A 22,053-nucleotide genomic window follows, 5' to 3' on the forward strand; every position below is an offset into this window, starting at 1 on the left:
CCCGCGCACAGCACCGGCAGCCTTGGAGWGCGGGCTGCTTGCGGATGCAGCAAGCACCCCCTGCCCTTTTATTCCATTTTTCCCCTTTTTTTAATGCCTTAATCCCCTTTGTGTGGGCCGCGTGGGCGCCGCGCCTCCCTCCCTCCCTCGGCGCGTCCCTCCCTCCGCGCGCGCCCGTCCCTCCTCCCCGCCGCCGGCTCCCGCAGCGCCGCATCCATCTTAGCGCTGCGGGCAGCTCCGCGCCGCACCATGCGCCGAGATGGTCCACCAGGAAAACTGCTGCTACCAGGTGAGCCGGGATGCGGCACCGGGATCGGGTGACACGGGGCCGGGGTCCCGCTGTGTCCTTCGGGAGCTCCGCACCTGCAGCGCGCCGGGATGTCCCGCGGGATCCCCGCGGGCGGATGCTCCCGCGGCCGGGCCCTGCGCCTTGTGCCCAGGCTTTTCCCTGGGTTCGGGATGCTGCGGGAAAGGCGGCCGCGCGTACGTGCGAGCGGAGGAGCTCTCTGCCGCAGTGCTTCACCCGCTCCCCTGAGAGCAGCTTCCATCTTTGGCTCCTTCCCAGTGAAATCCCGCTTTCCCTTCCCGCTCGCGGTCCGCTTTTCCAGCGGCCTGTTGCTCCGTCGCCTTTTGGCAAGCGGCCCCCGCGCCCCCCGGAGCGGGAAGGATCCTGCGGAAGGAGCCGCCGCCTCCCGCTGCCTGRGGAGCCGTTTCCACAACAGAAGGGCCGCCGTGCGCAGGGAAGGGCCCCTGGAGCCCCTGGTGCGGCGCCCGTCGCCCCAGGGCTGCGCTCGGATCCGGAGCGGGGCGGCACTGCGGGCCCAGGCTCCGCAGGGAGCCGGGGATGATGCAGCCAAGCACGGCAGGCGCATGCGGACGCAGGGGGAAGGGGCCGGATGGCAGCCTTGGGAAGCGCTCGGGGTTTAATGAGAGCTGCGCAGAGACGGAGCTTGGAAATGTGTTTGTAGGGCAGGAATTTGGCCTGAAAACACATTTGCTTTGTTCGGGAGCTCATGGAGCTGCACATTAAGGGGAGTCCCGGGGGGATGCGACCCGGCCGAGCTGTTCCCAAAACAGAGCCGGGCCGCGGCAGCACCGGGGCTTTGCCCACRGGCAGGCCCAGGCTGAGCCTAACGCTCCCAGGCTGAGCCCAACGCTCCCAGGCTCCGAATCGGGGCCGGGTCCTCGGTTATCCGGGGCCTTCCCGCAGCCTCTCGCTAGGGGCTCCCTGACGAGGTGCCGCTCTCCGCGGTCTGCGCTGGGAATGGAAGCCGGGAGCGCCCCCTCCTCCAGCTGCACCCCCTGCTCCCGCATCCCGGCCGCCGCCATCCGCCCTCTGCCCTATCCCTCTGCCCTATCCCTTATCCCTCCTCTGAGTGGGGGATGTTCCGCTTTTAAAAGCTATTAACCAAAAATTCTCCTTTCTTAACCGCCGCAGAGTGTTTAAGTAGGGATGTGTAGACTGAAGACTAAAAATAAATCTATAAGAGGAAAAAAGGGATGTTATCTCCAACGCACACGGATGAGCACCGCTCTGCCTGTTTGCAGCATCAGCCAGCCCTTCATTTTTGTTCCATCAACACTGATCCCGCGGGACAGCGCTGGGAGGCGTCAGGCTGTTTCCCTGCATCTCCCTCCCCCTCGCTGGGAGAAGGTCCGGATCCCGGCGGGGCCGGGAACGCGCTCGGGCGCGAGGCCTTTCCGTGCACAGGCCCCGTCGGCGCCGCCTCCCTGCACGGGATTTGGATGCGCCTTTGAAAGCAGAGCAGTCCCAAGGGCGGGTAGAGAGTAAACAAAGTGATAGGAATAATTAGGTTGCATTTCCTTGGAAATCCTGGAGCGAGCTCCAAAAGCCGGCACCTCTGGGGAATGCGGTGCAGGGAAACTGCTGGAGCTGCAGTGTGGAAGGAGCTGGGGCTGGAGCCGTGGTCAGGGTCAGACCAACCGCTCTGCTGCCAGGGAAGCAGGAGAAGGAGCCGGAGCCACAAGGAGCTGGAGCAGAGGCGCTGCGATCCAGTCACTCCTGCGGCGCCCTGCCTGAGAATCCCGACACACGGTGCTCTGTGCAGGCCTTATCCTGGGAATCCTGACATGTAGTGCTCCGTGCAGGCCTTATCCAGGAATCCTGTCACACGGTGCTCTGGGCAGGCCTTTTTCTGGGAATCCCAACATGCGGTGCTCCACGCAGGCCATATCCTGGGAATCCTGACRCGCTGCTGCATGCAGGCCTTCTCCTGGGAATCCTGATGCACTGCTCCGCACAAGCCATATCCCAGGAATCCCGACRCACTCTTCCACGCAGGCCATATCCCGGGAATCCTGACACACTGCTCTACGCAGGCCTTTGTCGGCACTCTGGGAGTTTTCCTCAGGAATCTCCGGCTGCCTTAGCAGCGAGGCAACTTGCAGCAGTTGGAAAACAGATCCCGACCCCAAGGGCCGTGGTGGCTTTTGTCCCTCGCAGCTGTGGTGAAGTTCCRGGAGCCCTGGGGGTTCCTGCGCCCYGGGACACCTGGCGCAGGTCAGCCCGGATACGCGCTCCTCGYTAAGCGCTCCAGGCCCTGCATGGCCTGGAAAACCRCACGGGATCCGCACGTCGCCGTGGCTGGAGGCGCTTCTCGAGGCGAGGCTTTCAGCGACGTTGTGATGGGGACCAACCCGCAGGAGCTCCCGCCGCCCCGCTCTGCATCCGGGCCTGGGGGACCGGCAGCCRGAAGGCTTACATAGGGATGAAACCCTCCGGTTTCAGGTGGGAAGCGTGGGCTGCGTTTTCAGGATGGGCTTCACCATGTGCTGGGAGAAGCCATGCTGGGAAACCAAGTGCCGTCGTCCCAGGAGCATCGGGATCCCTGTCGGAGACACAGGAGGTTAATTTTAGTGGGATCGGGATGTGATGCAATGGGTCGGCAATGGAGAGGAACCAAAAATAATAAAATATCCAGCTCACTCTAATTCCCAAATGGAAGAAAGTAATTACAAGATGGCATCCTAGAAAAATAATTTAATTCAAATGTTTCTGTTTATTATTACTCTTTTCCCTGCAATGGGACCTGGACCTGTCGTGTCCTTAATGGCTGGACGGTTGAAATTACTTGTCCAAGCTGCAGCGCGGTCGCGTCAGCCCTAGGGGCCAGTTCTGCCGTTGTCACACGTGAGTAAGGAAGGGCTTGAATGTAGACTTGGAGACTGGGAAGACCTGGGATTGAACGTGGGCTTTGGAGCTCGAGAAGACCTGGGATTGAATGTGGGCTTCAGAGATGGGGAAGACCCAAGACTTGGAGATTGGGAAGACCTGGGATTTAATGTAGATTTTGGAGCTCGGGAAGAGCAGCTGTGTGCGATGAATCCGCTTGACCAACCCTGTTCCTGACCCATTCGCTGATGTCCGTAGCCACGTGCACGGCGGTCGGAGCCGCTGCTCTTTGCCCACCTTCGGAGAGCAGCTTCCCGATAAGGTGCCGAGCCCAGAGCTGCCTTTGCTGGTTCCTGGAAACCTTTCTGGTGCCTGAAAAAAAAAGCAGTTTTAGCCAGGGAGCCGCCTGGAAAGTTCCCGAGYGGGGAAAACTTCACGTTATGGCAGCCCTTGTGGTGGGACCCCTTCCGTGGGTCGCGTGCGGAACCCACGGCTCCGCTCCCGCCTTTCCCGGGAGCCGCCGGTGCCTCCGGGCGCGCCCGGGCAGCTATTTTTATCGCGGGCTCCGGCTCGCTGCCTTTATTAGGGAAAAGCCGGCGGGCGCGCGGAGGCCGCCGCGGAGCGCTCGGAGCCGCGGGGCGCCGCCGGCCATGGGATGGGTGACATCACCCGCCAGGCATCCGCGCCCGACGCCGACGACGGGAATTACAAAAAGGTAAGGGACAAAAAGGGCCCTTTTGTCCCGACACCGACCCCCCCCCCCCCCCCCCCCGCCGGCGCTCCGCGAAACGGGACGTTTCCGTGGAATTCGAGGAGCGTTTCCAGCCCCCCCGGTGCCTGCGGCTCGGAGGGGCCGCGGGAGCTCGGGTTGATTCGGCATTTTCTTGTAAGCCCGTGGGGAAGRCAAAGCTCTTCCGAACAAGTGCGCGGCGGGCAGGCTGTTTGCAGGCCCTCGTGCTCCTTAGCGATTCAGCAGGGCCTGGGTTGGTTTGGGGATTTAAATATAGYCGTTGTCCGTGTCTGTAATAACAGAGCCCGGCAAAAATAGCCGGAGCTCCGCGCTGGGGCCGGCGGCAAGCGCGAGTCCGTCCCAGCTGCTCCRCGCATGGGCCGGGAGCTGGCCCGCATTCCCGCGGGATGAGCATTGCCGCGGCGGTGCGTACCGCAAAAGCGTGTCCAATTATTGCTCCTTAAATGGGCAAAATTCTAAAACGTGGGCGTCATTCCGGTTCTCAGGAAGGAGCGGGAATCCCGCGGCGCTCGTGTGAGCGGTGCAGGATCCGATGCCCAGGCACAGCCTGTGCCATGATGTTCCTATAGCTCCAAAGGTAGAACAAGTGGCTCCCTGTAGGTACCGTTGGTGGATGCTACAGGCAGACTTTGGTAGCTGAGGGTTGAAGAATTCCGTAGTCAGCTGTTGTTTTCTCTRTCCAGAAGGAAACGTGCCTGGAAGTGGGTCAGGGGGAGCTGAAATGGGTCAGGAGGAGATAATGGCTCCCAATGGATGAGCAATCAGCTCCCGGTGCCCGCAGCTCCATGCGGAAGAGGGAAAGTGGGAACCGGAGCGGGCGAGTCCTGCAATAATCCCTTTATTTCTCAAATATTTCATATTACATGCAAAGGGGGGATGTTTGCGACTAAAAGACATTCCTGCCTTTCCTCCTTCCTGCTGAGTTTTCCATCTCAGATGTGCAGTGCAGCCGCTGGGTGATTTGTCTGCAGCGGGAAGCCCGGTTCCCGTAGGGCTTCTGTATTTCCTAGGAAGCATCCCCWGGTTCGTAATAACAAACGGCACCTTGGATTTCCCCGCGGTCCTTGTCCTGTGGGGGCTGTATAAAACGGGCTGGGCTGGGCAGTGGGTGCAGGGGCTTTGCTGACTTCTGGCCGCGTCTCCGGCCCTGGTCGCTGCTGGGAGCAGCTGCTTCCAGTCTTTATTTACCCTCCTGCAAGACCCCTTGAAATGCAGCACCTCGTGGCCCACCGTGTGGCCTGTAACACCAACGCTGGGCTTGTTTTAGGGTTTGGCACTGCGTCTTTATCTTAGGCTTAAATTAATTGTACAGGTATCAGGTCTGAGATTGACATGCGTCACCTCTGCACGTTTCAGGGCAAAGGAAGAGCTGCGTAGCGGGCAAATGAAAACCTGGGAGTCACCTGGAGCTTTAGACACTCTCGTACGCAGCGAGCTTCCASGGGGGAAGCCCTGGGAAACGGAGCAGAAGGTTGGGCTGGACAGGCTGGTTACGGAACCGGAGCTGGGCCTGGACACACAGTTTGACTCGATACTATCAGATTTGTTTGCAATATTTAAATTATCATGTGCAGTGATTAAAAAGGAGTTAGCTTGCAAACGAAGTGCATATTTGGTGAGGGAATGACAATACAATGGATAATATAATAATACCACTGAAATTAGAATTAAATTATTTGCTATTTTAAGTTAATAATTTGCATCTAATTATACATCTCTGTAGCATTAAAAAAAACGGTATTTTGGTATTAAGATACTCTGTGTATTCCTGAAATTGCTTAGGAATGACTGAAGCTGCTTCATGAAAGCAGGTCCCTGTGTCRCGAGAGCCACCGGTTCATGGGACAGGAGCTGTGCGTGTGGAAGGAGCCGTTTGGAGCACGGGCTCCTGTTCCTGTGCAGTCCCGGGAGCCTCCTTGGTCCCTCCCGCTCCGCATGGTCCCAAGGGCAGCGTCGCCAGGTCCCCGTGGCCTGGGGTGAGAGCCCTGGTGGAGCAGCCCTGTCTGGATCTACTGCCCTGCCATGGGATGTTCTACTAGGTCAACGTTAGCCCCTGCAGTCAAGCCAACGCGATGATGACGACGATGGGAGCCAGAGCTTAACCTGGTTGTGTTTCCCTTCGCTTGCAGGCTCAGAAGAATGAGAGAGAGTCCATCAGGCAGAAGTTGGCCCTCGGCAGTTTCTTTGACGATGGCCCGGGGATTTATACGAGCTGCAGCAAAAGCGGCAAGCCCAGCCTGTCGTCCCGGTAGGTGCGGTGGCCCCGGAGCCCTCCCGTGCTGCCCGCAATGCCACGGCTGAGGGAGACCTACCACGAAGCCTGGTTTGGGGCTGGTAGATGTGACGTCTCCAGTGGGGACCCTAGGACCTGCCCTTCAGCASATCCTCTGGTTCTCATTTGCGGCCACGTTCTTAAACGTTCCTTATTTCAGGACATTTTATGCTCCGTGTACAATGGGTGTCTCTTTCTTAAGTAGCTGTCAATAATATGCTGAAAATGCTGGGGTTGTTAAAAAAAAAAAAGTAAATGAAAGATTTTTCTAGGGCTGAACTCTTCTTGGTGGTGGCTGGTGACGGGACAAGGAGTAATGGGTACAAATGGGAACCCATCTCAACCTGAGGAAGAACTTCTTTGGTGTGAGGGAGCCCGAGCCCTGGCACGGGCTGTCCAGGGAGGCTGGGGAGTCTCCTTCTCTGGAGACCTTCCAAACCCGCCTGGATGTGACCGGGTGCCCCGTGCTCTGGGTGTCCCTGCGGGAGCAGGGGGTTGCACAAGATGATCTCTAGAARTCCCTTCCAACCTCAGCCATTCTGTTCTGGGATTTTTGAGGCTGAAGGAGTAAATCAGCCCAGCTCCCTTTTCTGTGAAGCTGCATCCACGGTTTCGTTTGGGCTCTCTGTCAGGGGTTGTGTGTTGCCTTTGGACTTCAGCAGGCTGAGAGAAGTGGTGGAAGCACCACGGGCGCACGAGTGGACACTTACTGCCATGGTGAGAGCAGTGCTGTTTTGGTTAAGAAAGAGCGTGTTTGAAGTAGGAGGGTGCTTGAAGATAGTTCCTTGGACCCTTTCTTGCTGGTTAGGCAGCCTGATGAAAATCAATGAAAAAAACCCAACTCTGTAAAGTTTACAGAAGTGCCTCTTCCTTTGGCAGCCTGGGAGGTGGCAGCCTGTTTGGAAGCAGAGCTCATGCTGATAACGAGCCCTGCTAATTGCCTTTGCTAAGCTTGCATGACACTGCTCTCAGAGTACTGGCGGGGTCCCTAATGGGGCTTTTCCAGCTCGGGTGCAGCCGGCTCTAGATTCTGCACACAGGMCGTGGGTTTCTTCTTGCTTTGAGCAGAGCACGAGAAAAACAGACAGGACTAGAAGCTCAGCACTGATTAATGTGCTTGGATGTGTTGCTGCCCTGCTGCTGGTTCATCTGCGAGCAAATGGGCATCGCACAAACCCCAGGGACACGTCCAAAGCTGCAGGGAAATGGCAAGAGAAGGGCAACAAGTCTCGTAATTGGCCCTGGGTGTTTCTTAGAAGTGAACTCGTGTGTCTGCACCCTGAGGAATATCATCCTAGTGCTCCTGGATGCCAGTGCCTGCCCTTCCCGGGTGGTGCTCTGCCTTGCTGCAAGGTTGGATCCCCCTTTGGAAGGAGGGAGGCATGTGGGCAAGCTGGGAAGCRAGTGGCAACCTGCGTGATCATATCTGTGTTCTGGCGTCCCTGCTCCGTAGGCAGCCAGCATATGGGAGAGCAGCCGTTCAGCCGCTCTGCAGCGGCTCCAGGCAATTAATCTTGCTCGGAGAAAGCGCTGGGGAATGATRCAGATACCAGGGATGAGAAATCTGYGCTTTAATCCTGCTCTCTGCCTCCTCCCTGCTCCCCCAGAACTGGGCTGAGCTCCATCCCCTGGGCTCTCGTGCTGCTTGGGCTTATACTTGCTTATATATTTATTGCTCTATTTCTTAAAGCTTCTGTAGGCAGCAGAGAGGCCCTGGAGAGGTTTGTTGTTGCTGAGCCGTCGGTGAGTAACCCAGAGCACTTGGAAAGCTCTGAGCGACTCCCACGGGAGGAGTGAAGCTAGACACGTTGCCATGGCGTGGGCAAAGAAAAAACCTTGGAAGAGGCATAAAAACAGGAGGAAAACTATTATTACACCCGAGAGGTGSAATTGGAGAATCAAAGTGAACTTGAAGCCGTTCTTCCTCCTGCAGAATTGGAGACSCTGGGGAAGAAGGGAAGGTCCTGAGTGGTTCCCACCCCACGGGGCTGGGACAGGGCTGGATGTGGGATTCACCTGGAGCGCAAAACTGCAACTCAGCAAAACTCAGGCTGGGTGATGGAGGCTCCCAAAAGGTGCAAGGAGCTTGTTTATCCTAAACTGGGATGCTGAGGAAATTCTGGGCAGCGGCACATTGGGCTGAGCCTGATAACAGGTTGGGAAATGAGCCTGGACGGCTCGGGGTGCATCATGGAAAGGCTGACGTTGGGCTCAGCTCATAAGTGCAGTGCTGTGGTGAGGAGGGACTCTGCTCCGGGGGGGATGCCGGTCGGTCGTGGTTGTGTGCACTGACCTCTGCCTTTGCCCCCAGGCTGCAAAGCGGGATGAACCTGCAGATCTGCTTTGTGAACGACAGCGGCAGCGACAAGGACAGCGATGCCGACGACAGCAAGACCGAGACGAGCCTCGATACTCCCCTGTCCCCCATGGTGGGTCTGGTAACTCCTCCCACAGGAGGCCCTGCATGGAGAGCAATGGGATTTGGGAACATAAAAGATAGGAAATCCATAATAGAAACTGATAGAGAGCTGATTGTGTTAAAATAGCAAAGCTAAAAGCTGGAGTCTTCAGTASCCGCAGCGGCGCAGGCCGTGGCCGAGGAGAGAAGCCTTCGTGTTTGAAAATCCCTCTTGCCTCCTGCCTCCCTTGCAGGGCAGTAATTGTGCAGGCAGCAAGGAAGCTGAGGCAGCACCAGCTCCCCGCCCGCTCGCTCTTTCCCCTTGTGGCTGCAGTACCAAGGCCCTGGGCATCCAGTAGCCTCCCCTGGCAGAACCACCCTCTCCTCTTCCAACTGAAGGTGCTCAGGTGCTACTGATACTCCTGAGAGCCTGCCTAGGAGTTACTCTGATGTTTGAAGCCCATCTTGCAGATGAAAATAAACAAAATCCCGGGCTCTTTGCTGTGGAAATTATACCTTTGCAGATACATAAATGAATCTTGAGTTCAAAGCAAAATCTCTTTGCTSTGCTGCTGCTGTGGGAATATGAGGTGTGAACGGGCTGGTAACTGCTGCCTGTCTGCTTTCCTAGAGCAAGCAGAGCTCTTCCTACTCAGACAGAGACACTACTGAAGAGGAGTCTGAATCCCTAGACGACATGGATTTTCTCACTCGGCAAAAGAAACTACAAGCTGAAGCCAAAATGGCCTTGGCTATGGCAAAGCCAATGGCCAAAATGCAAGTAGARGTGGAAAAGCAGAACCGGAAGAAATCTCCAGTAGCTGATCTTGTGAGTTTGGGGTCTYGGGGTTGCTGGAGTATCAACACACTTGTGCTGAGTGTCATCCTGCTCAGACAGAGCTGGTTTTTCTAACTGTTTGCCTTTGTGGGGAAGGGGGTACCACACAGACTGCTGTTTCTATGGTACCTCTCCAGGTAGATGTGTTCACCAACGGTCTGTTAGAGCTGACAAGTGTCCCTCTGTGACTAGGATTTAGAGCCTGACCAGCCATCAGTTGTTATACATAAAGGCCAATATAGTGATTCAAGCGCTGTTTTAATTTTCCATTGGTTGCTGCTTACAGTTTGGTCACAGGTGCCCTCTGTGTCCACAGACAAAAGCAGTTCAGGCTTGAAACGCCAGGCTGCAGTTGAGGGTCGATGGGATTCACCCAGTCAGGCTGTTAACGAGAGCAGGATCATTGTGGGAAATGAAACAATGAGGCTGCCAAGTTGATCCGACATCAAAGCCGGTAACGGGCACGATGCTGCCCGTACTCAAAAGACTTATTTTTTCCCAATCCATCCGATCTCAGCCCAAGTTGGAGCATTAGTCTTGATACAAAGCTGCTTCTYGTGGCCTTGCATGTTACTTCAGAGCCCTGTTGATAGCAGTGGTTTGGGTGGCCTGGTTCCTTGTGTGCCAGGTCGCTCTGTGGGCTCGGCCGATGAAGGTGAATGAGGGATGTTTGGGAGGGGGCTGCACGAAGTGCAGACTGCTGCTGTTCACAAATACAGGCAAGGAGCAAATTTTAAAGTCTAACATTTGCTTTTAGCTGCCACATATGCCTCATATAAGTGAATGCCTGATGAAGAGAAGTTTAAAGCCCACTGATCTAAGAGATATGACTATCGGGCAGCTACAAGTGATAGTCAATGATCTCCACTCACAAATAGAAAGTAAGTGATATTTGTTTAATTTTTATTCGACATATCCCTTTTAATTAAGACGGGTACTTCAGGACCGGTAAGGTCCAGTTCAGGACTTTAAGACCAAGATACACGTAAAAATGTGGTTAAATGGTGCAATAACAAAATGAGGTCAGAGATCTGCACTGCAGAGCTCAGTGGCTGAGGAGTTTTGTCCTTTTCTCGCTCGGCTCTGCCCGAGAGCCCTGCCGGAGGCAGCGCTGGTACCGCAGTGTCAGTAACTCAAAACCCAGGCAGTTAAATATAGCTTGGGAACCGGGCCTGTCCTGGGAGCATCTGCCAGTTCTCGTGGCTTCGTGGCGCTGCTTTCATGCTGCTCTCAACTCCTCCCTTTGCAGCACCATTTTATAAATATCCGAGGGAGGAGAGCCGAGACCTGAGGGCGGGCGCACCTGGGAGCAGGAGGGATGTTTGCCCTGGACTTCCCAAGATCCATACCCTGCACSTCTGGGGGAGCCTCCCTGCTTGGGCAGGCTTGCCCAGCCCCGCACCCATGCGGGAAGGATGGGATTCTCCTGAAATTCCCCTCAAATCTGCGATGGGTTGTGAAGGAGCAGCCAGTGTGTGAGCAGGACGGCTGCAAACAGCCTCCTGGAACCCTGCAAGGCTCCCAGACTGGAAAAACACAGTTTTCATCTGGTCCTTTTTTCTTCCTTCGCTACACAACCCTGAGCAAAAAATCCAGCATAACTATCATCTCTCTTAAGTAGAGGCGTTGACTTGAGCAGCAACCCCAGAACATGATCCACGGGTGACACATTTTGCAAAGCCACRGGAGGTGGAAAGGCTGGAGCTGCGTGTGCCCGGAGAGCAGAGCTGGGTGTTTTGGGGAGCACGTGTCCTGCCCCACACACGTGGCTGGGCAGTGCTGGAACAGCCGGGCTATGGCCAGAGCCGGACCCTGCGAAATTCCCCTCGCTTGGCCGCGCTCAGGTGTTTCAGGAGGGTCACGGAGCAGCTCTTGCAGGTTGGTGCGGGGAGCGCCAGCCCCGGGGCGTCCCCGAGGAGCTTGACGTCTCTCCTTCTGGCCGCAGGCTTGAAYGAGGAGCTGGTGCAGCTGCTGCTCATCCGGGATGAGCTGCACACGGAGCAGGACGCGATGCTGGTGGACATCGAAGACCTGACCCGGTGAGTGGGGCCGCGGCGCCCGCTCCCGGCTCCCGGCTCCCCGCTCCCGGCTCGCGCTCTGCAGCTTCCAGGCAGGGGCTCTCCRTGGGTCTCAGCCCTGAAGCTTTCAAAAAGCACGTAGGAGATAACGCAGCAACTGTGTGCTTGTCGCAATGCTGTGTTGAAACAGCAGAATTGGGGTAACACTCCCAAAAAACCCCATTTTGATCAGTTGGCCATTATTGCCATTTCCCAACAATTGCTTCACTTGTTTCCTTAAGAACCTTCCCCACCATCAAAGCAAAGCGTAAATGAAAATAGTCAAGCAGTGACAAAACAGTGCGYGGGTCGGAAGAACTTGAACAACATGTAAATTTTTTTTATTGTTTTTTAAGCAATGATATTCAATGGCAGATAAAAAAGGAAGCATTTCCAGGTATTGTTCCCTAAAGAGCTCCAGCTCATTTGTGGCAACGTGTTACAAGTGTTTTCCTTGGAGACAGTGCTTCCGTAGTGCACAATCTAAGACATATGTAAAGCTTCTAGGCTTATAAAGGTGGCATTGATTATTTGAAGTGTGCCGGGATTATTGCTGCAGAACTGAAGTACTGAAGTTGCAAAAATATAAGAAATAAGCTTGGTTAAAATACTTCTAGCAGCCAAGCCCCCTTTTGATTATTCAGTCCTCAGAATTCCTTGCTAACAGGATACAGAAAAAGCAAGAATGGCCTAAATCTGCTTCTATTTTAAAACATCTCACTGTTGCATAATATTTGGTTGAGATTCGATCGCTCTTTTACCTGGGAGAGGTTTCGCTCAACTCGGGTCAGAGCCGCGCGATGTTCGGAGCCCTCCTCGTGCCGCCCTGCGGCGCTCGCCGCAACGGCAGCCCCGGGAGCAGCGGGAGGCATGGTTATTTGTGAGGGTGGCAGGGAAGTCCCAGCCTCCTAATTAAAAGCGACTGATAAAACAGCAGGATTTGGGATTAGGGCTGGAGCTGGCTAATTAGAAGGTTGTCTTTCCGGGGGTCACAGTTTAACGTCCACGCGGGGCTCCGTGAGCTGCAGGAGATGCGGATTTTTGATGGAGATTTTCCCACACACCSGGTTCTGTCCACAGGCTCCTGTGGGCCGGGTCGGTGGGATCGGGATGTGGGCGGGAGCAGTCGGGATTCCGGGCCCGACACCGGCCTCTCATCCTCTGCCTGTGTCCCGGCCTCTGACCCCTCGCCCAGGAGGAGGAAACGAGCGGCGGGAACAGAAACACGTCGGAAAAGGTGTTTCCTGTCCTGCCTTTCCTTTCCTTTCCATGGGAGCGGGCACCTCTTGCTCCAGCCGGGTTTGCAGGGCACATAAGTCACTGCGGAAGCGCCGACCGCTTCCCTGCTTTGGGAAAGCGATTTTTGGGGTGGATGTCGACCACGCACGTGATKGTTTGGGGTTTGTGCCGGCAGCCACTAACCGAGTTTCCCCTTTCCCTCCCGCTTTTCAGACACGCGGAAAGCCAGCAGAAGCACATGGCAGAGAAAATGCCGGCAAAGTGAAGCCAGAAGCCGTCGGACCAGAGGGCGAGCTAGACTTTATTTTGCTTCTGTGTTCGTACAAACGCTGGTGTCCAAGGTGGCGCACAAGAAAATCAGTGTTAGTCATTGACCATGTCCAAAGCTTTACGTCCAGTGATTGGCCTCTGCTTCTTAATTTATTTTAATTTTTTTACTTCTGCCACTAAATATGAGGCATTTTAATAATATTATTACAAAAATGTACAGTACTTATAACATTATAAATCATGGATAAGAAGAGAGGGTAGTTTAACTTTATTTTTGTTTGTTTAGAGATTTTGAGTTGAATGATATTTTACCATTGACTACTTTTTTATTCCTCACTGTAGTTTTAAATAAAGAAACTGTAATTGACGGTGCTATACAAGTCAAAAAAAATACATGCCTGCCTCGTAGTGAAGTTGTAGCTTTCAGTAATATGTATATTTTAATCAGTTTTCAACATTTTGTGAATGTTGACTACCTGACGTTCATTTTTAGATGTGCTATTAACATTCGGTTGGATTCAAAGAGTTACCTGGAAAGTTTTATGTATAAATATGTAAAATAAAAATTTAAAAATTTGTTTCATATGATATGTCTTTTTGTTGCCTGGTGGTTGGCTTTGGTGATGCACCGGTAATGTATTCATGTACTAAATGTACAATTCCTAATTTGCCTTCACCAGAAAGAGCCTTTTTTTTGCCTATCACATGAAACTATGGAGCAAAGACAGGATTTTTTTTTGTAGAGTTATTTATTTGTAAGTTCATAATGTATGTATGACATTGACTTAAGATATTCTTATACTATTATACCGTTCACCGGGGCCCGAATAGTGTGACAGTCGTTCGACGCAGCAGGCACAGACGGTAGATGTTTTTATATTTTATTGTCCGGGCTAAATATTTAAATGACTCGCCAATGCCAGAAATAAAAAATCTCTGCTCAAATCTAAGCAGCATATTAAATGTATGATCTGTATGTGGTACCTCCTGCTCACCGGGCTGCCTTGTGGTCGGTGCTCGGCGCCTCCGCTCGCCGCGGCTCCCAAGGGAGCGGTGACGCCGGGAGCGCGGAGGCCTCTTTCCCGCTTTCTTTTAGTGGATTTCGTGCTGGAATCCCGGATCCGGCTCCCTGATCCCTGCTCTTACGCCTGCCTGTAGCTGGAAGTGGAGATGTGTGTCAGGGAAGGTGCCTGTTTCCTGTTCTGTGGCAAATGGACCTTGGCGAGGTGCGTGGCTCCTGCCTTTATTCAGGGTGTTTTCAGAAGAGCAGGCCGTGTATCCGCATTTCATCCCGCACAAGGAATGGATTTTACAAAATGAGTTAGTCTCTCTCATTTTCTGCTCTCCTCGCTTCCCAGAAACGGCACCAGGCAGGCACCGAGGCTGTGCTAGAGTGTTGCAGGACTGGGGAGTTTTTGTGCTCTTGGGTTTTTTTGGTTTGTTTGCAATAGGAATCCAGCCTGTGCTTTGGGTTCGCTTTAGGGGCTTTTTGTTTTTATGGTTTTTTTTTCCTCTTTTCCCCTTTTCGAGATGTTTTTGCCCAGCGGCTGCAGGGGCTGCTCCCTGTGTGCCTCGCGGCCGGGCAGCTTTGCCTGAAAGGAGGATTTTTGCAAGGAAAATCGCCGCAGGATTTACCGGGGCTCCCTCCAGCGCAGGGTTCCCRGGCCTCACGACCCCGGGAGAGGCGGCGCCGGCAGCCCGGACACGAACCCTCTTTTTGGGAGCTTCCCAAAGACCCTCCGTGAGCACCCGGGGTGCAGGGAGCCGCATCCCGCGGGAGCCGCCGGCGCTGAGCCCGGCCGCGGCTCTGGAGAGGAGGGACAGGAGAGGCGTCAGCCCGCGTGCCAGCTGGGAGCCAGCCCCGCTCCCTGCTCCGCTCTTCGGGAATCTATGCACGTTGCGGAAACCCTGGGCGCCGGCGGCTCCCGCACCATTGCTGTTTGTGTTCGGGGGTGTCCGCGGGGTCCCTGTCCTGCCGCGTGGCCGCTGTTGGGTGCCCGGTGGGCGGCAGCTCCCGCGAGAGCCCCAATCCCACCGGGATGGTGCAGCCTTAAGAAAGGAGCCCGGGCTGGCGCTTACGGGGACACCGAGACAGCCGRGAGCTGTCACCTTGCTAAGTGCCTTGAACTCGATACAGAGAAGTTGGTGCAATGTGTCCGTTCCCTTAACCAGCTGGTGATAGCCACTGGTTATTATTATTAGTTCTTTTTTTTCCTGTTGCATCTGTAGAAGTTTGGTTTTCTCAAGGTGAAACTGTGGCTGGGTTATTGCATCTTCTCGTATCTCCACTGTACKCGCGTGTCGTGCTCATGTGTGTGATGACCACGCTGTAGAAGTCAGGAATTAAACTGCACTTTTAAAGGAGAGCCGTGTTGTGTGGTGTGTGCAGCGGCCGGGGCCGCCCTCGGCCCGGGGTGGGTTTTACCTCTTGCTGCCGGCCAGTAACCAGAGCCGAGGGGCTCATTCAGKGCAGAAACCCTCGCTCCTAGCTAGGAGGGTCTTTTGGGCACCCAGCAGAGGTTGGTTTTTTAATACCTGCTTAAAAGTCCTGCTTTTGTAGGGTCTCTGAAATACCAAACAGGCTGCTTTCACTGTGTGCCACTAAAGACTGATATTTACTGTACTTACAAAGTTGGAGAATCCGACTCTGAACTTCAGTTTCACTCATTTGGGCAGGAAGACTTGATCCAGCAGCTCTTTTTTGTGCTATTTATTCAGTACAAACCAGGATAACGCAAACTTTTAACAGATTGCCCTTGCTTTTGCAAATGCGAGGAGGAATCACAAAGCCTTGCCCAAATTTGCGTAGCGAGGTATCTGTAACTTTCATGTCCTCCTAAAAACAGCCTCCCAGGACCCCTTATTTTACCACCTAATCCTCTCTGGACGTGCWGTGTCCCCCCTGGCCTTGGCCTTGYGTTTGCAGTTCTCCTGCCCGAGCCCTTTGCAGCAAAGGGAGGCCGAGCCCCGCGCCGCCCGTTTTCCTTGGGCCATGGGAGAGCCTATTCCTGCCCGGGAAAAGTTTCTCTTCTTCCCTAAGGTCACCGACAGCACCTAATGCAGGCAGCAGAACAACTACCCAACGTGCTTAAGCCGTGGGGTGCCGCGTTTCTGCCTTCCCTAGGTGGCAATAGTGAAAGCTCTGGGCCTTGTAGCAGAGCTCGGGTTTTTCACTGGATATTTAGCTCCACACACCATTAAAATCGCAGTGTCTGCAATAACAATTTGTCACAAAGCCCCAAAGACGCTCGCTTGATCTGTCCGGTACTTGTCACCTGTGTGACTTGGCTGGCCTGGGTCCTTTCCCTGCGGGAATCAGGGAAACCGTGAGGAATTCCCTGCTCCCTGGGGCAGGAGAGGGGAGTCCCACTGCAGGGAGCTGGCAAAATGCTTGCATGCCTGGGCCAGCCAGGGGCTAATAAAAACCACAGCCTTGGAAGTGAAAGCAAATAGGTAAGTACGGGCCAGATAAGTACTGCTGCTCAGCATGGGTGCTTAAGAAGACAAGACAAACRGAGCTCACCTGCTCGGGTTTGGGGAGCAGTTTCTGCAGAACCCCCGTGTGCGGCTGCCGGCTCCAGCACAACCTTCCTCTGCCTCCGCGTTTCCTTCTGCCCCCTTCCTCCATGGGATCTCGCAGGACTTTGGTTCCCTGGATCGAAATTCACCTGGGTTTGCAAAGCACGAGCTTTTCCCTCCGCACAGCCTGAGCAATCTCCTTGGCACGGCTGCCGCGGCAGGCGCCTCCCGAGAGGAACAGAGTTCAAACACTTCTGTGCTTGAAGCAGGACCTGCCCGTCCACCTGCGCCCCCGGAACCGGGCTGCAGGGCTGGGGACCCCACAAARCCCCCTCCATCACCCGCACTGAGGGTGCCGGTGAGCTCAGGAGGGCCCGGAGCGGGGCTGGGGCGGCAGGGACACAACCCGCYGCTCTTTGCCCTGTCTGAGGATCCCACGGGCCACCCACAAATGTTCTCCTGTCCCGGCGCAGCAAGGCTGCCCAGAAGCGGCTGCTTTTAGTTTCTTTTCAAGCTTTCCCGGCGGCTCCCGAGCCCCAGAAAGTCCGCGGCAGCGCGGGCCGGGCGCGCGGAAGGGAGGGAAAAGCCGCCCCGGCGGCACGTCGGGCTGCCCGCGGTTCCCGCGCCGGCTCCTGCCGCTCGCGGCCGCTTTCTCTTCCTCGTCTCCGCAAAGCAAAGCGAAACCCGGGCTGCAGCGGCCCCCAGGCAGCCCCAGCCCGGGGACTCGCGCGGCCGAAGGCTCCAAGGCTAAAGCAGCCACGGAGCCATAGCAGCCTGAAGCGGATCAGCAGGATTTTGAGGCCCAAACCCAAGTGGGATCTGCAGGGATGGGAGTTTTCCGCAGCCCCCAGGGCTCTGCTCGAGCCCCACAAGGCTCAGCCTGGCAGGACTCAGTGCAGAGGCTGCCCAGGGCACGGGGCATCCCTGCGCTTACGTCACCCCGGGATTCCTGATAGCGAAAGCCCGGGGAAGACACGGCCTTCAAAAGAAAAGTGAAATACAGAGCGCGTTATGAAAAAGGAATTGCAGAGTTTCGCTCGGATTTGCTGAGCTAGTGACCTCCGGAGCGAGGGATTCCAGTCACACGGCTCGTCACTTCTCCGGCGCCCGTCAATGAAACTGCRAAGCCCAACGTGGGCGTTAGCAAGTTCCCCAGGTGGCAGCCCCGGACCGGCCTGCAGGGATGTGGGACACACGAGTCCCGCTGCGGAGCTGTCACACAGCAACGTGCTCCGCTGTGTGGAACGAGCATTTTCGGCTGTGCAATGAAGCAGCGCTCCGGATCTCAGCTGCGCTGGTGAAGCTGGTGCTGTGTTTGATGAGCAGCCACCAGCGCTGGCTGTGACGGCGGCYGCCACCGCGGGGACGGGGCTCCCTGGGCTGTGGTCCCGGCCAGCGCCCCAGGAAGGGCCCTGGTCCAGGACACATCCTCCCACTGAGCTGCTTTTTCCAGACATGATTCCATCTCTCGGCATCTGCCGCCTGTCAGAAAGAATTCCTCAGGCGGGGACGCACTCCACACTCACAGGTGCTAAATCAGCTAAGCTCAGCCCGAGCTTCGCACACGAGTGCGCCCGTTTTCCTGGGCTGAATCTCCAGGTTCCTGCGTGTTCCCCGTGCCGGAGCACTGCAGCGCGGCTGGGACCGCAGGCTGCCTGGTATCCCGCTTCCACCGGGACAGTTTTCCACTGCTGCTCTTGTCGGAAAGAAACCACAAGCCCCAGAATCCTGCTTCACTCCATGCAGGCAACTCCAGTTTGAACCTCTCTTTACTAGCACTGGTGGCAACTCCGTGCTGTTTAATACCACAGTTCCTACCAGCCAAACTCTCCTTGCTGTTTTCCCTTTGCTGGTCCCATCAAACCGAACCTGCAGGGTTGGTGCTTGACCTTCCTGTCTTKGTCCTTCCCGCTGCCTGAGACACGGGGACCCTGCTCACCTGCTGGTGCCCAGCTTCGTAGGGCAGCGCCAGCTCCAGGCAGCGCTGCTGCGGTCACTGGTCCTCATTGTGACGCAAATATTCTTCCCATGACTCAAAAATACCCAGGTCCAGACCAGAATTCCCATTCAGACCATCCCAGGACTGTAACAGCCTTGTTGTGCGCTGCCCTCTGTACCAGCCGCCACATCCTCTTCCAGTTTATTTTCGCACAGAAAGGCTCAAACGTCAAACGRTGCAGCTCGTACAGCAGCACGAATTGAGCGATGAGTCAAGTTCCAGCTGAGCAGCTCTCGATAGACCCCACAGGGCAGACGCCCTCACCACTGCACCAACCATTAAAACCAACAGCTGCTTTGGGCTAGCTGAAATCCCGGCTTGCTTTAGGTCTTAGTTCAACCACAGTGTGTTTAACCCGCAGCGAGCCAGCTCARACAGGGGTGAAGTGTCTGTGCCGTCCCCTTGCTCACCCTGAGTCGCAGCCTCCTGCAGCCCAGGGCGCGGGAATGGGCAGGATGTTTGTGTCCTGCACCCCGTGACCCACCTGCCTGCAGGGCAATTCCCTGCAGAGGGGTAGCGAGAGGCAGGGGAAGCCCAGCTGCCCAACATGCGGCCTCCAGAGAAGGATTTTTTACCTATATAATAAGAGAAATCCAACATGTGCCAGCACAGCTTTGATCTGAAAAAGGAAAAAAAAGACCCTCTAGATAGCCTTAATTCCAAAAATCTGCTCCTTCCAGGTTATTAATGGACTACTATTAAAGCAGAGGGAAAAGAAACTGCACTTTATTCCGCCTCAGCCAGCCGGTTAGCCGGGCGGAGAGGAAGGAACCCCCGGGCTGAGGCGGTGACACCCCCGTTCCCTCCTGCCGCGGGGGCCGCTCCCTGGTTTGGGGCGAAGCGGTGGGTCCCACACTGAGCGCGGGCGGACGTTGCTCCCATGGAGCGTGTGTTTCTCCGTATTGCACCCAGATGCTGTCGCTGTGGGGCAGAGCTAAAGCCCAGGGAAGGACCTGGAGGAATCGCTGCTCTCACCCATGGGTCCCATCCCCACCAGGGCAGGACAGAGCAGCCCCAGGCAGGAGAAGGTCCTGCAGGAGCCCCGTGCACCCCGGTGCGGCGAGGAGACGCTCGGCTCCTGCACCCGAGGCCGCTGCACGCTCAGCACGTCCCACCGGAGCTTTTCCGCAGCTCTTCCCTTTCCGTGTGCCCACTGTCACGGTCAGGCTCCAGTCTGAACTCGGGYGGTCTCTGCCACGCAGGCACTGCTCGGGGCCAGGAGCCGGGAACGCTCGGATTTCCCTTGGACCTGACATGAAATGCGGTACTGTGAACAGCGAAGAATGTGCAAGTTCTTCTGAAATGCAGTTACTTGTGTTTTAGACACTGCGTGCGTCAGACCATGTCCTACACACACGTGCACTGAAAGGTGGAATACTTGGCCGAGTTTCATTTCATATATATATTATCTGTTGAGTAAACCACCCTGTTCCCAGCTCTTTAGAGCAAAAAACGTGCTAACCTGTGCACTCCAACCAGCACACTTTGAGGGAAAAATACCAGCAGGGCTTCTTAAGGACTGACTCATGTTGGTATAGTAAAGAAGGCAGCAAAAAGCTGCTCAGACAACCTCCAACTTGGGCTTGATTCACACTCCTTGAGATCTCATCACAGCTGCACTGAAGCCCATGACTGGCATCTACATACGGGCATCTAACAGAACTCCTACTTGAAGAAAATGGCATGCAAGTGGCTCCAGGCACCTCGTCAGGATCACCCCAGCACTCCCCATCGTTAACAAASCCCCCTGCTTCGGTCCCGAACTTCCAGCCCACCTTGCAGAAGGAAACAAGACACTTCCCTGCGCCACACGTCAGCGTGGATTAAAGCCGTGCCGGGGGAGCTGCACACCCGAGCTGGCAGAGAGGAAATAATTGACATAAAAGACATAAAAGCTTTCAGGGTGAGCGCGGTCACGTCGTTTTTGCAAGAGATTCAGACCTGTTCACTGCTTTCCAGTCTTTCCGTATGYGCATGTCAAAAACACGCTGGAAGGCCCCCCCAGATGCCACTTTGTGGACAGGCTAAGGGAGAGATTGTGGATCAGCTGCAGACACCATCGCACCACGCTTTCCTCCACTCACCTTATACAATATCTGCAATAAAATGACCTTGAAATCTTGATTTGCCGGCTTTTGTGATCCTTTCCCCCGTTTCATTTTTTGAGGATGAGGCAAAGTATAATTAGAGACCAAAACAATTGCTGAAAGTATCTTCCATGTTTTAATTTGTAGTGATTTAAAGAGGCAAAGATTGTTTTGCCTGAAAGGTAATTGCCTTCCACATGGATTTGGGAAATGGAGCAAAGAAATTACTCAATGTATTTTAATAATGGCTTGCTTCTTCAAGAGTTACTACTCAAAGAGAAGGTAATTTACCCTGAGAACCTGATAAATATACAAAAAAGACATGAGCTGGATGTGCTTTTTCCCCTCAAGTAACTTGGATAAAGAGTGTAATTTCTTGTGTTCTCAGCAGGGTCTCCTGCTATCACAGCTACTGGTTTTTAATCTCAAGAACAGCTAAACAGTCTTTGGCCCAATGAGCTTGAAATCAAGCACAGCAACTTACTGTGAAATAGATATTCAACRTATTTGTGACATTGAACGTTGGTGGTCCGTGGTCCTCGTCCTTGCCGGCGCATCCACTACTGCTGCCTTTCCTAGWGAACGCTGCAGGGTCCGGATTCCCACTGTCCCTTCTTCCTCTGCATGTTCTGTTCACCTGGGGCAGGAAATACGCAGCTTTTATGAACCTTATAGCTCTTATTGGAACTTATAGCTTCTATGAATCAGCAGACATCAGATCTCACTAACTGTCTCCAAGAGCAATACGGAGTTTTCAGCACAGTAGACAGGTAGACAAATATTAAATGTGTTTTATGGGTTATAAGTGTACATATTGTTCATCAGCACCAGTTCCATTATGTTATAAATTTATGTAAAATGTGGAGTATTGCACTGACCTCACTCCAGAAGTGTTGGCATTCTCCTGTGGATTATTGATCATTGCCTGAGTGGAAGTAACTTTGTGAAGGTTTCCCTCAGATACATTCCCTCCTTACCTGCAAAAAGCTCATTTCTGGGAGGATTTCCAGAGCTTCAGCCTCTGCTTTGGGGTTTGAGCAGGAGCTGCACATTCTATTGAGACCTCTTTATTTTATGCTTATCTGGGTATAAAAAAAAAAAATAGCTATCCCTGGTGTTCCCGGCTATCCCCGGTGTTCCCGGCTATCCCCGGTGTTCCCGGCTATCCCGGGAGTTCCCGGCTATCCCAGGTCCTTGCAGCACAGCCGCCGGGGTGCCCGGCCTCACGTGCTGCCCCATCCCGCGCTCGCCCCCGGCCCGCTGCAGCCGCCGGCACCGCTCAGGTTCTTGTCTGCTCCTTGAGGCGCGCAGGGCAGGGCTCCAATTTACCTGTAACATGACTTGATTCAGACAAATACAGCTGTGTATTTGTATTTCCCCAGGGAAAAACACAAAAAAACCCCATTACCCTAATTCAAACATTTTAGGCCAACAAGCCTCCAGGCTCCTTTTTCRAGCTGATTCCTTCAGAGAGGCCGGCTCTGCTCCTG

The 22,053-nt window shown here is 54.7% G+C and overlaps 1 protein-coding gene across 1 annotated transcript; it reads left to right on the forward strand.

Annotated features, from left to right (window-relative positions):
• The first annotated feature begins 238 nt into the window (after window positions 1–238).
• Window positions 239–13,800, forward strand: LOC112952426 (schwannomin-interacting protein 1). The gene is made up of 7 exons (XM_026045281.1): window positions 239–289; window positions 6,014–6,132; window positions 8,468–8,585; window positions 9,186–9,383; window positions 10,150–10,273; window positions 11,338–11,431; window positions 12,902–13,800. Exons 1-7 carry the CDS (start codon window positions 260–262, stop codon window positions 12,951–12,953), a joined length of 735 nt encoding a protein of 244 aa, XP_025901066.1. The 5' UTR covers window positions 239–259; the 3' UTR covers window positions 12,954–13,800.
• The last annotated feature ends 8,253 nt before the right edge of the window (window positions 13,801–22,053 follow it).

Source organism: Nothoprocta perdicaria, unplaced genomic scaffold (genome assembly GCF_003342845.1).
Source record: "Nothoprocta perdicaria isolate Ctin4 unplaced genomic scaffold, notPer1 scaffold_4, whole genome shotgun sequence".
Taxonomy (NCBI): Eukaryota; Metazoa; Chordata; class Aves; order Tinamiformes; family Tinamidae; genus Nothoprocta; species Nothoprocta perdicaria.